This window comes from Elgaria multicarinata, chromosome 2, assembly GCF_023053635.1.
Source record: "Elgaria multicarinata webbii isolate HBS135686 ecotype San Diego chromosome 2, rElgMul1.1.pri, whole genome shotgun sequence".
Classification (NCBI taxonomy): domain Eukaryota; kingdom Metazoa; phylum Chordata; class Lepidosauria; order Squamata; family Anguidae; genus Elgaria; species Elgaria multicarinata.
The window spans coordinates 107,277,859-107,292,464 of record NC_086172.1 but is presented as its reverse complement, the minus strand read 5'-3'; the positions used below and the strand labels follow the sequence as shown (position 1 = coordinate 107,292,464).

At 43.3% G+C, this 14,606-nt stretch overlaps 1 protein-coding gene across 2 annotated transcripts in view; it reads left to right on the top strand.

The window, feature by feature from the left end:
* GAS2 (growth arrest specific 2) overlaps positions 1 to 14,606 on the top strand; it is a 145,703-nt gene that overhangs the window by 23,090 nt on the left and 108,007 nt on the right. For both annotated transcript variants that reach the window (XM_063117356.1, XM_063117357.1), the window contains exon 3: positions 8,852 to 8,976. In XM_063117356.1, the coding sequence (XP_062973426.1) occupies positions 8,852 to 8,976 (125 nt within the window). The remainder of the gene's footprint in view (positions 1 to 8,851; positions 8,977 to 14,606) is intronic.

Sequence of the window (14,606 nt, the reverse complement as noted above, 5' to 3'; positions counted from 1 at the left end):
AGGTCAAACTCTGGCCAATCTACACCAAGCAGGATATAGCACTATGAAAGCGATATGAAAGCAGTATATAAGAGTCAGGAGCCTCACTACTGCTTTATAGCGGTATCGAAGTGCACTGACAACTGTTGAGGCCCATGACACATACTGTATACTGCTTTCATACCACTTTCATTGTGCTGTATCCTGCTTGGTATAGATCTGGCCTAAGTCTCCATCTGTCACTATTTTCACATGGGTGGGCTGCAGTCATTTTCAGGTGTCTCAAGTGGGCCCTGGGGGTAGAAAGTTTGAGAAATCCTGTAGTAGAACAAACGTTACATTCCAATGAAACAGTATTCATGAGTGGATCCTGCAACAAAATGTTGTAGCAGATCCTCCCTCTTGTTCAAGGTTCCAAGCTAGCCATTGCTTCCAACCAGGGCATTCTGCTCCCCCTTTCACCAGTTTTGCTTTCCAGTGTCCCAGGATTACTCATCATGCTCAGCCCTCATGCTGTTTTGTTTTTTTAAATTTATTTTGGCCCTTTGGACTTTTATAAAAAGATATTTTGTACTTCTGCAAATCTTCAGGTTTCTCCGAGCATGCTGAAACCTTCCTCTCATTTCCCAAAGGTACTGTTGGGTGGCTCCATGCCTGTTGGCACGCCTCACCAGCTTTCACTATTAAAGGGAGGGACGTTTCAGACATTTGCAAAGCTTCATAATAGATTTAACTAGATATTTTAAAATTCAGTGGGTTGGATCCAGATGTAAGTCAGTTTGCCTTAGAAATCAATGGAACCTAAGTCATGCTTTTCACATTGATTTCAATGGGACCTTAGTGCTACTAATTTAGTCTGGGTCCAGTCCATTGTATTTTATGTTCGTCATTGAAACTGAAATCATTTTGGATCTGAGTGCAGAATTTATGAATGTTAAAGCCCAGCATACAATTTAGATATTTTCATGCCAGTGTCCAGATGTATCTGTACGTCTGATTGTTCCCAAAATGGTACACAATTTGAAAAATTGTTAATGTGGCCAGCATGCTAGGTATATTTACTATCTCATTGTAACTTTAATTGTACAATGCTGACAACAGTATGGCAAGTAATTCCTCATGAACTCCTGCTGCTCTGCCACCTGTGAGAGGAACAGGATATTGTCAGCTTTTCCTCCTGTTCTTCCTGGCACTGGTTCCCTCTTTTCTGATCAAACAGCTCTATCTACATCCCTTCTCTTCCAAACATCTCCCGAATTTATATTAAACAGACAGCGGGTAGAAAGAATGTGCTTATAGCCAGGCGTTTCCCGCCTCCTCCCCTCAGGTGCCTATCAAATGATTCATTTGCTACAGATGTCTGGTGTAATGTAGGAGCGAAGAGCTACAAATTCGGAAGTCGTCAGTTTTGGAAATAATCCAGCAAGACTGGTTTAATTGAGAGCTGGTGTAGCATAGAGGCAAAGAGACCAAGTGTTAAATCACCAAGTCCTCTGTTTGAAGCCTGTGTCTGCCATGAAGTGGGTGATTGCCTCCTAGGACACCTCCTAGGGCACCAATGATGCTCTTCCCACCTGAAGCCCCTCCTACCTGAAGCCCCCCCCCCCCGATATCATTGGAGTTTTTTTCTCTGGGCTCAGAGAGGCCCAGAGTGATCTCCCCATGCCTCTCTGTGCTGTGAGAACGTGAATGCCTTTCCTTGTTAATTCTAGAGAAAGGCAGCCTTTCTCTAGCATTGACAGGGAAACCCCACTCTTATCTCCAGTCACTGGTCAGAGATAAAAGTCGGCTTTCCCTAGTTCATGCTAGAGACACTGTCTTTCTGTAGTGCTGACCATTGGTAAGAGAGAGGGAGTGGGGAGAGAAGATGGTGGGCCCATAAGCCACCCCTGTAGGCCAGATCTGGCCTGCAGGCTGGAAGTCCCCTTGAGCTAAAGACAATATAGGAAAACTCCAAGCTGAAACATACAATGCAATCTTGACAATTTGCCTTAGCATAGTGGTTTTCAAACTTTCTCAGTTTGGGATACCCTTTCCACTTCCATTTGATTGCTGAGAAGCTTCTCTTCATCTGGCATGGAACCTCTGCATTTTTTATGCAGTTCTTGTGCACAAGTCTCCAGGGGTCTTTAAGCTTGTTGATTTCCTATGAAAAATGAATCTTCACATAGAACAGCCTTCCCCAACCTGGTTCTGTCTAGATGTATTGGACTACATCTACAGTCCATTAGCCATGCTGTCAGGAGCTGATGGGAGTTGAAGTCCAAAACATCTGGAGGGCACCAATGTTGGGGAAGGCTGCCCTAGAACATACTCTACACTTTTCTGCAACTGTAATGAAGTGAGAGATTGGTAATAATGGACCAGCTGTCTTTCACTAAACTGCATATGTTTCTCTCCCTCTTTTGTGATCTGTTTGTATGGATCTCACTGAAATGAGTTCAAGGAGGGTACGGAGAAGGCCCCTGCTTTCTTCAACTTCTGCCAAGGAAGGTCTGCTTGACATAGCTTACACAGCTTCTGCCAACAGATTATGGCATTTTATGTGAAAGACCTCCTGTGTTTACTGGGCTATCAGTTATTAAACAAGTAAGGTCCTGCAGCAAAACCTTGCATCTGTGGTGTTTCTGCCATTTGGCTCCTCATCAGCTTTTTCTTTATTTTTGTGCTTTTGATGGCACAGATTGAGTTGGATGATAGCGGGCCTGATTCCTACCTTCAAAGTTTCCCTTTCTCAGGTGGAGACACTGCCCAGAGCAGGAGAGCCTCCCTGCCTGAGGAGGGACCGCTGGTTGTATGTTATCTCCCTGCTCCTTTCCCATCCCTTTTCTCCCACATGACTTCATGCATGTGCAATCATGACGTTTTCTTCCTAGTTTTTTTTCTTGCCCTCTAAGTTGTTGTTGTTTTTATTAGGAAAAAAACATTTTATATTCTGTAAATTTTCTCTAGATGTTCTGCAAATAAACAGCTGTAAATGTTAGAATTTGCCAGAAATGGTGAGGCGGCGCTATAAAAATGCTTTAAATAATAAAAAAAATGCTTTAAATAAGAAAACTCAGGGCTCCTAAAATCCTGAAATCAACAATATTAGCCAAGGGCCAAGATGCGTACAAAGGTGCTGCAGGGCTGTGCATTTAGCCCACCCCTGAGATTCTGGCTTCCCACATGTTGAGCTAAATTCTATGGTGCGTACCCTTTTCTACTCATATAGGTCCCCCATGCGATTTTGAACCCTGATTTCCAGCTTGCTAAATTGTGCGAATAGCCTACATGAGTAGGACAGGCTCCCCACTGCAGAAGTTCATCCTCAACATGTGGGAAGCCAGGAGACGGGTGACCTTGGAGGCATGGCTCAACTTGTGTGGCTCTGCAGCCCTTTAAAATCCATGTCGCCCCTTCATGGGAGAAACCTGTGAAGCGGGCTGTTGTCTTACAGGAAGTGGATAGATGTTTTCGTGACTGTACTTCGAAGTGTTAACAGTCCACAAACTGTGCATCATACCTTCACTGCTAGAATTTTATAAACATAATTTGATATAACACTTTCCCATCTTAAACATTTCTTAATGTGTCATGTATTCTAGAAGGTACTAAGGTAGGCGTGTTTAACCTCTTTCAGCCTGAGGGCTGGATTCCGTTTTGGAGATGCTTTTGGGGCCTCATTCCGGTGCTGGGCGAGGCCAAAATCAAAAGGGGTGGGCCAAAATACCAGCATGTTTGAGCTTAAAGCTCTTGCTGCCAGGTGCTAACCCCTAGGAGAGGCATTTCAACCTTTTAGAATAGGGAACAAAACTGCCCAAAAGCCAGGGAGTCATCAACTGATAAGTGGTTGGGCAAAAGGGCATGAAGCCAGGGGAAGGGGCAGTGGCCATACAGGGATATTTAGGGGGCCTGAGGTTCTGTACCCTTTTACTGAGGTATCATATTATGGTCCCAGCCCCTGAAAGAGGTGGTGGTGAGACCACTTCTGAAGAAAACCTCCCTAGTGCTGGAAAATCTTTATGATTGTAGGAATCATAAAGATTCATTAAGAATGCTCCATCCCTCAGCAAAGTTTTTTAGTGGGTGGTCATAAGGCAATTCCAGACACTCTTGAATAAGACTGATTATCTGGATCCAATTCAGTTGGGGTTCAGGCCTGGTTTTTACACAGAAACAGCCATGGTTGCCCTGTATGATGACCTATGTCAGGAGAAAGGCAGGGGGAGTTTGACCCTATTAATTCTTCTTGATCTCTTGTGGCTTTCGATATCATCAACCTTGGTATCCTTCTGGGATGACTGTCTGAGTTGGGAGGGGGAGGCACTGCATTGCACTGGTTTCACTCTGGAAGGTGTTGCTTGGGTACATTGCTTGACCCCATGGATTCTCCAGTATGGGGTTCCACATGCTCCGTCCCCCATTCTTTTCAAAATCTGCATGAAACGGTTGAGTGTGGTCATCTGGATTTTTGGAATGCATTGCTATCAGTACACAGTTCTAGTTTTCCTTGTCATCTTCATTAGGTGAGGCTGTGGGTGTGATACATCAGTGGTTGGCTGCAACAATGGATTGGATGAGGGCTAATAGACTGAGATGCTAGTGGGTGGCTCTTCTTACAGGATGGAGGATGCTCAACCTATTCCGGATGGGGCTGCACTCCACCTGAAGGAGCAGGTTTGTAGCTTAGGCGTTCTTTAGGAACCATCTTTGCCACTTGAGGCTTCAGTGGCGCTGAGTGTCATCTACCAATTCCGGTTGGTTGCCCAGTTACACCGTTATCTGGCCAGGGATAACCTGGCTTCAGTTGTCTATGCAATGGTGACTTCCAAGTTTGATTACTGCAATGCACTCTATGTGGGGCTGCCTTTGAAGACAGTTCAGAAGATTGATTACAGGAACTAGAAGGTGTGATCATATAAGACCAACTCTGGCCCACTTGCACTGGCTGCCTATATGCTTTCGAGCTTGATTCAAGCTGCTGATTTAACCTATAAAGCCCTGCACTTCTTGGGACTGCAATGCCTGATGGAGTGCCTCTCCTAACATGAACCTACCTGTACTCTATGCTCAGCATCTAAGGTCGCCTCCAGGTTCCTCCTCTGAAGGAAGCTCGGCAGGCAGCAATGAGGAGAGGGACTTCTCAGTGGTGGCCCACAATCTGTGGAATGATCTCCCTGACAAGGCCTGCCTGGTGCCAACATTGGCCTCATCTACACCAAGCAGGATATTGTGCTATGAAACCAGTATATAAAAGGCAGGAGCCACACCAAGCAGGATATAGCGGCATGAAAGCAGTATAGGGTACGTGTCAATGGGCCCAACAGTTGTCAGTGCGCTTCAATAGTGCTATAAAAGCAGTAGCGTGGCTCCTGCCTTCTATATACCTCTTTCATAATGCAATATCTCGCTTGGTGTAGATTCGGCCACTGTTACCTTTTTGGCACCAGGTTAGGGCTTATCTCTTTTCTCAGGCATGAGTTTTTAAGCAGTTCTGGATCTGTTCTTTGGTTGACTGTTCAAAGTTGTTTTTAGAAATACGTTGTCTTCGTGCATATTGTTTGTGTGTTTTATGTAAATGGTTTTTAAACTTTATCTGCTGTATTTTAACATTTTTAATCTTTGTAAACCACCCAGTGAGCTTCAGCTATGGGCGGTATAGAAATTCAACCAATCAATCAATCAATATTATGTGTGGAAAAACTGAGACAAAGCAAGGGAACTCAATTTGTTGAAGTCCCTGAGCAAGTAACTGATCTAACAAGGAATTCCCATTAAAGAAACATGTTAGGGTGTGTCCCTCAAGTCTGTGCTTGGATGGGTTCTTAGGAGATATTTGTAATAAAGTATTCTCTTTCACGGAGCTATTCCCAATGTTATAATTTACAAAAAAGAGGTTGACTCCCATGAATTACTGTTGTGAATTGAAAAGGTGTGCAAATGTTTGTTAGAATGAGTAATGCGCACACCTGACACTTCAAAGCTCAAGGGAGAGTTCAGTTAACTCCAGCAAAACGAGCTGTATGTGCTCATTTTGACACATAGGCTAGACAGGGGAAACCAAATAAAAACACCCTCTGACTTGCAAGAAGCTATTTCCATGCCTTTAAAAATGTAAGTTTAAATAGTAATATCCAAAGTAGCCCCTCCCCGCTTTAAAAAACCATAACCACCACCACTAGGATACAATTATTTCTAGCTTTGGGAGTGGTGTCGGAACAAGGAATGTATGGTTTGCTCATTGAATATACATCTTTAATATTAAATTAGAAGGTCCTCGGGGTCATAGACGAAGGCAGGACTCGGCCTTGTCTGCAGTCCTTCACAGGCTGTTTCCCACATGGACAAAGTCCAACATGAAATCAGCAAGGAAGCGCTCATGGCAGTGTGAGACTTCGAAGTGCCACACCAGATTTTAATTCTCTGTAAAGCTTTACAGGAGGCTGATCACTTTAAAAGGCTATCTGTGAGAAACTGATGAAGGGAACTTTTGTTTTCATTTTCAAAGATACATTGGCTTAAGCATACAGTTCCATCGCTTTTCTTACACACAGTGTGATTTCCCTGTTGTTTCTTCCAGTATACACCAGTTAGGGCACAATCCTCTGCATGTTTGGTTGGGAAAAAAGCCTTACAACTCCCAACATTGCATCCTTAGCTATTCAGCCAGGATTGCACCCTTAGATGTTCAATGGCCACATATCCAAAATCCTTCCATTCCACTCCATAGACGTGCCCTCCGAAATGTAACAAGGTGTTGGTCAATGAGTTGTTAGGTAGACCCTCCAGATGTTTTGACCTACAACTTAAATTCTCCCTTACCACTGGCTATGCTGGTTGATGGAAGTTGTAGGCTGAAATATATGAAAGGCCACAAGTTGCCCACCTCTGGTTTAGAGTTACTTGTGAACCAGGTCAGAGAGCATAGCCAGGCCCCTTGATTTAATTTAATTTGATTTATTGCATTTATATACCACCCCATAGCTGAAGCTCTCTGGGCAGTTTACAAAAGTTAAAGGCTTTTGTCCATAGAGAAAAGAATGCAGTGGAGTACCTCCATAGAACGATCTTCTTATGTTCTTAAAGTATTATACCTTCTTTTCTGTGCCAACCACCAACTATGTAAGAAGTCCCTCACCGCTCTGCTCTCTGGATGTCAACCAGGCTGGATAATGCTGACCCTGAATAATTTATTCATAATTGTTGCACACATTTAAATGCGACACATAAGAACTGCAGTCCTGCAGACAGTTTCTGCAGGCAAACAATGTGCAAGACATCAGTCAAAGTGCGTTGCAAAATGCAGGTGTATCAGTGCAAATCACAAAAAGAGAACGCCCTGAGACTCACCTCAAACCTGTGCTTTTTGTTCCAAGTTGTAATAAAAGCAAACAAAATATTCACCATAAGTCTCTCTTCTCGGACACATATGACATTAGTTGGCAGCCTTCCACAGAGTAGTTAATCATTCTACAATTGAGGGAGCAGTCATTTCCCCCCTCCCCTGACACACACTTTTAATGCCATCAATATACTTGCAGTAAAATATTTAGGAAGCATCATCTTGATGGGTCTAGATGAGACAGATGGCAAAGGCAAATTCGATGGCTGTTTGCAATAGCTCATTTTCACACTGAAAAATAATGTGAGAACCTGGACTGAGAATCTGTATTTTATTCCATTTATGGTCACTTATTGTCCCCAATCTACACTCTGTTGTAGAAGTAATCACATCTCAGTGCTTAGTTGCGAAAAAAATCTTCTGGCCTCGTTCTCACCATTGTCTCACCCCTTCTGTTTTATTGTTGGTTTTCTTTTCATTCCTATTTATTAAAACGGTTTCTCTGCCTGTTCACTTGCTCAGTGCCCTGCTTCGCACATCACAAAAATCCAGGTTTTGTTTTATTTTAAACCCTGGATTGTTGTGGATGCTGTAAACAGGAGTGGATAAACAACCCAGGCGTACTTTGTTGTTTAGCATGATGTGCAGCCCAGGAACTCTGGCTTGTTGGGGAGAGACAAGTCAGAGTGGGAACCCAGAACTGCAGGGGAGGCTCTTCTCCACGTACCTTCAACATATTATGGGTTAAGAAGGGAGAGAGCTTCTCTGCTGCAGTGGCCTGATGGAGGAAAACATACAGGTGCAACTGGCACTGACATTGCAGACTTTCCACTCCCAGGTTAACACTTTTCTGTTTATCTGGGGATCTTAAGCTGTGTTAGTCTGTTCTGAGCAGGATCTACACTTCTGCTTTATAATGGTTTATAATGGTATTGACAACTGTTGGGCCCCTTGACACATTCCATATACCATTTTCAAACTGCTTTCAAAGTGTATTATCCTGCTTGGTGTAGATCTGGCCCTGTTGTAATTGCTGCTTCTCAGTTGTTTTATGATGACTGCATTTTATTGTTTATATTTTATGGTGTAGTTTGCCTGAGTATTTGTGGTCATGCTTATTGTATTGCATTCTGGTATCTGCAAGGATGAAGGGTGGGTTAGAAATACTTTCAATAAATGCATGAAACCATGGTGGGCTGTGGTTTGTTTGAAATCAGAAGCAAAACTAATTTTATCTTTGTGAGCACGAAATAGGAGGAGAGGAAAGTGGAACAACATCAGATTTGGATTCATCCTGGCTCATTCACCTAAAGCAGGGGTGAGCAAGTTGTGGCCTTCTAGATCTTTTGGCCTAGAACTCTCTCACCAGAGGTTTCTCCTCAGTTCATTTTCAAGAACTAGTGAATATGTGCATTTATAATGTGGCACCAGTTCCTTCAATAGGGTGCAACTACAATTCTGTACAAAATTAATCAGCAGTACTACGAGGCCTCCTCAGTTAATGGATATTAGCAAAAGCTGATTGCTATTATTTTTATTTCATTTCAGGAAAAGAAATAACAGCTGAAACCTTCATGGAGAAACTGGATAACGGTGCTCTGCTCTGTCGGCTAGCAGAGACATTACAGGAGAAATTTAAAGAAAATTGCATTGAGGTCAACAAGTTTGGGAAGGTAAATGCTGGTTTAGCCATAATGGCCAACAGTCTCCTCTTTAGACTGGTGGTCTTCAGCCACAGTGACCCACACCAGGTGTTCTGCCTTTACTCTCCATTTTTCTCCCCCCCCTCCTCCTCTTTCTCCTTTCTCCATTGGCATAGCCTACATTTTGAGGTCAACAGCCCAGTTGCAAGTCATGATCTAGTATCTGAAAAACAATGTCAAAGCAAGTTACATAGAGATTTGTTTCAGTGTTATCCTTCTCCCTCAAAGTGAGACATCTTTTATTACATTCCAGAGATGACTATACAGCCAAGCTAAAACTTTCACTAAAACTCCTAAGCAGTGTCAAAAATGCCTTCCCTTTTAGGTGTTTCTGGCAGTGTTTGTGAAAATGTTCACTTAATATTGCCTTATTCACCAAGTACTACTTTATACTGATTCAAACCATGGGTCTGCTCTGACTAGTAGCACTACTCCAAACAGCCCTACCGCCTGTGCTCCTTGTAAAGGAGAAATGCAAGGACTGTATTGACCCACTCACTGCATGATGAGTTATGACTTAGCTAAGAAATAGCAACAATCAGGGGAAATGGTGCTGAGACAGAAGCATCAGTAAGCAGGTGAACCAATGGTGTCAGAGTGAGGTTTTTGTTTTTAAGGTGAATATTTACGAAACTGAAGTTTCTCCACTGAAATTTATTTATTTTATTTATTTACAATATTTATATACAACTCCCCAAAATGTCAGAGCAGTATGCAAGATAAAACACAATAAAAACAGAATAAAACACCTTAAAATAGATTTTTAAAAGCAAAATGAAGGGTGAACTGTGAACCGTGGCTGGTCATTAAGGAAAAGTTTCCTGGAACAATGACGTTTTCAGGAGGCGCTGAAAGGAATACAAAGTTGGCACCTGCCTGACTTCCAGAGGCAGGGAATTCCATAGGAGGGGGGCCACCACACTGAAGGCTCTTCCCTGTTGGACTCCAATTGGAGGATGGGTCTATGTGTAACCACCAGCAGCATGCCCTCCGATGACCTCAGTGACCGGGCAGGTTGGTAGGGGAGAAGTCGCTCTCTCAGATATCCCGGTCCCAAGCTGTTTAGGGCTTTGTAAACAAGTACAAGAACCTTAAACCTTGGCCCGGTAGCGAATAGGCAGCCAGTGCAGTTCCCTCAGCAGAGGAGTTACATGCTGGAAAAGGGCAGCTCCAGACAACAGCTACACTAGCTCCAGCTTCCGGAGCAGCTTTAAGGGCAGCCCCACATAGAGTGCATTGCAGTAATCCATTCTTGAGGTTACCAATGCCTGTACCACCGTGGCCAAGCTATCCCTGTCCAGGAGAAGCCATAGTTGGCGAACCAACCGAAGCTGGTAAAAGGCACTCCGAGCTGTCATGGCCACTTGAGCCTCGAGCGACAGAGATGGATCTAATAGTACCCCCAATCTATGAACCTGATCTTTCAGAGGCAGTGCAACCCCATCCAGAACAGGCAATGAGCCTATCTCCCGGACTCAGGAACCACTCACCCACAGGGCTTCCTTCTTGCCAGGATTCAGTTTCAGTTTATTGGCCCTCATCCAGCCCATTACTGAGTCTAGGTACTGGTCCAGGACCTGCACAGCCTCACCTGATTCAGTTGTCACAGGAAGATAGAACTGCATGTCATCAGCAAATTGATAGCATTTAGCTCCAAATCCTCTAATGACTGCGCCCAATGGCTTCGTATAGATGTTAAATAACATTGGAGACAAGATGGTGCCCTGTGGCACCCCACAGCTCAATTGCCAAGGGCCAAGGAGTGGTCACCCAATGCTACTCTCTGAAAATGACCCCATAGGCAGGACCAGAACCACTGTAGCACAATGCCTCCGATGCCCATCCCACAGAGTTGATCCAGGAGGATACCATGGTAGATGGTATCAAAAGCCGATTAGAGATTGAACAGGATTAACAGGGTTGTACTCCTCCTGTCCCTCTCTTGATAAAGGTCATCCATCAGGGTGACCAAGGCTGATTCAGTCCCATAACCAGATCAAAATCCAGACTGGAAAGGATCTAGATAATCAGTATCCTCCAAGAGTGCCTGACGTTGCTCTGCCACAACCCTCTCAAGTACCTTCCCTAAAAAGGGGGTGTTTGCGACTGGGCAGTAGTTGTCTAGTACCATCAGGTCCAGCGAGGGCTTCTTCAGGAGTGTCACACTACTGCCTCCTTAAGGACAGCAGAGACCACCCCTTCCCAAAGGAAAGCATTTATCACCCCCTGGACCCACCCAGTCAACCCCCTCGGCTTGCTTTTATAAGCCAAGAGGGACAGGAATCGAGAGGGCAAGTAGTTGGTCGCATTGCTGCAAGCACCTTGTCCACATCATTGGGCTAGTTTCTGCCTGATTTTTGCTTTAATTGTTGATGTCAGCTTGTCTGATAAAGCCTTTGGTCATAGAAATAAATCAGAAAATAAAGGGAGTTGATGGATTATCCAGGGAAGCCCACCCTCAGTAGCTTAATGTAGAGATGGGAATCCAGACGTCATTGACTCCCAACTTTCATCAGCCCCAGACAGCATGGTCAGGGGTTATGGGAGTTGTTCTTCTTCAACATATGGAGGGCCACAAATTTCGCATTTAAGAATTTCTTGGGCCTTGCATTTAATTTGTTCTATGTTGGAATATGTCACATATGAATGATAGGTTTGCATTTCCCTTTTGTGTGTGGGTGAAGTCCTTTGGATTTTGAGAAGTTGTTTTTCTTTCTCAGAGTACTGTCGGAGTCATGTGAATGAGATTAGAAAACCTCACTTGAAAACTATGCAGTGTGTGTGTGTGTGTGTGTGTACATTATATCACATTCTGTAGAATAAGAATGCAAAGAAATGGCTGCGTAACGGCTTTGTGCCATTGCCAGCAGTTATGGAGGCATTTTCTTTCTTTCACACTGTAATTCCCTATGTAGAACTCTCAAGAAGTAGACTCCATAGCTGGAAAATGTGAGCCTTGGTGCCAAGGAACGTTATACGAGAATGTGAATGCATGAAATTTAGCATAGTAAGGATTCCATAGTATTCCCCTGGACCATTACCCTTTGCTGTACTCAAAATGTATGTGCTACCATGGAGCAATGCGGCTGCCTAGGAATCGAGAAGCATAGCATGGCTTTCATCCAGCTGCTACCTTGAAGATGGCTTTTGTGGCAGGCAGCTGGGCCTCTTAGACACTTCAGCTGCTTTTAAAATAGATAAACCACTCTGGATTCATATATATGTATGTATGTGCTGGCTGATAAAGAAGTGAAACAGCTGCAAGAGAGCTGTGTTGGAGACAACAGCCAGGCTGCAGCTGAGTGAGGGGGAGGCAGACAGTGTAGGAGGAGGACAGAGAGAGAGAGAGAGAGAGAGAGAGAGAGAGAGGGAGAGAGAGAATGACAAGTCTGATACTTTCATAAACTGAAGGAGTATGGATCTGTATACTTTCACTGGACAGACTTCTACCTCAGAATTCATTGTCAGACATTGGCTTGACTTTATTTCCACAAATGAATTAGCACATTATCATCGTACCTCTTAAATGCAGAATTGAAGCACTCTGTGTTTGTTGTAGTGCCAAGTCACACATCTTGGGATGTGTTTTAAGAATTTATTATGCATCCACTGAATGGGAATCCACTCTAAGTTGAGCGACTGGTTCAGACAGAGATTTCTTTTAATTACATGGGGGCAAGAAATAGAAAGCAAGTTCTATTTAACCAAATGGGGTGAATAAAAACACACACACATATGAATGCATTTTCAAGAAAGAATTAGCAACCTAACCATGTGTGTTGTCTGAAGAGGCCCTATGTAGATGAGGTGGTGTTTTGATTGGCCTTTACTTTTTTAAAATGCTGGAAGTAAGCTTGTGATGTAAGTGTTCGGAACAAAAATATATAAACAGATTTTGCATAGCTAGATGTTTATCTAATGAAGTGTGTTGTTTTCAGAAAGAATAAACACCGATTTCGGACTGACAATATGCTAATTATATTTCAGAGTTAACATTAATTAGATTTCAAGGTCTGTTCAAACAAAACAGTGAAAATGTTTATTGCTTTTGGGAATATCATAGCTAAAAGGCATTAAATTGCCTTGAAAATAAAGTAAAAATACTAGTAATTATATTAGCAAAATATATGATTGACACCTTAGTTTGGGTTCCTGTGCCTTTGAACAGCAGCACGGCAGGGAGAAATTCAATATGTCAAGCTTTTCTCTGCATGGCATATGATGAATTACTGCCTGCTAGGCAACGGTTAAAGGTATAGTAGCCCTTTCAGGAAAAACAACATCAACAGTGTGGCAACTTTAGTGGAATCAGATTCGTTTTGTAGAAGTCAAAATCATGTTGGTGATGTTGCCTAGAGTTCAGAGGACTTTGTATTTTACCCACTTAGAACAAAATGTTGTCTCACAAAGTTGTGGAGGGCTTTAACGACACTCATATTTCATCTTCACAGTGACTCATTTAGAGTGACTAATGCTATAAGAGCCGTTCAGTGTCAGCAAGATGAGCGCCATCTGGCACTAAGTGTGGTCCTATATGGTTCTATCTCTGATTGCACAGGAGAGAAAGAAATAGACTTCCTTTGCACCTTTCCTCTCTTGCTGACAAGCCTTCAGGGGCCCTAGGTGCATAGGGGTGCATCATTATCCTCTTCTCAAACGGATGGAATGCAAGAAAGGATCCTGGCCCTGTCAAAATCAATTTGAACACTGCTGCCTCCATATTTTTTTTAAAAAAAGCAGTGAGAATAGTTCCCATGGAGGCAGGAATATGCAAAGTTGCTGATACCAAGACTATAAAGGGCCCTATTGTGAACACTCTGGGACAGCAACTGGGGAACTGAGAGTTCATCTTAGGGGCATTAAATTTTCACAGGTCACATTTAGTTTTGCCTGCAGAACTGCCTGGAGCTGCTTCTCTGGATAGGCATTAAGAAATACTTTGCAAATACAAAAGACGTTGTTAGTGTGTCCATGCAGATTTCTGTTTCTTTATTTCAGTGGTTTCCCAAGTTTTCATTCCAGGCAGCACAATACCTTTTTTGTCTTAAGTTACAGCTCATTCCACCACCACCCATCTTTTGACTGGGAAGCACCGCTCGTTAATCCCTTTTGTCACACAACCCTAACATGTTGCCTCATGTAAGGCCTCTAAAACATCTGGTGTGTCCCAACCCACTGCCCTCTGCCTACACTGCCTTCATTTTTAACTAACTCTGCATTGAAGAATGGCTGGGTGACTTGTGGCCCTCCAAACGTTGTTGTAACACTCCCTTTTATTTCCTTATCCCCACTTTGTATTGCTTTATATAACGGTGCATCTTCTTGTTTTATATTGGTCTGTTGACTGTAAATAAAGAAACGAATGAATGACTGAAACTTCCATCAGCCCTAAGCAATGGTAAGGCATGATGAGAGATGCACTCCAACAACATCTGGAGGGCCTCAAGTTGCCCACCTGTGAGCTAGAGTCTCCACGTGGAAGGTTGGAACTAGACTTAATCATACTTAGAATAGACCCATTTAAGCAATGGGACTTCAGTTCGACATGACAAATGTAAGTGCTCTTAAGAACGTATTGATTTTAGTGGGTCTACTCTAAG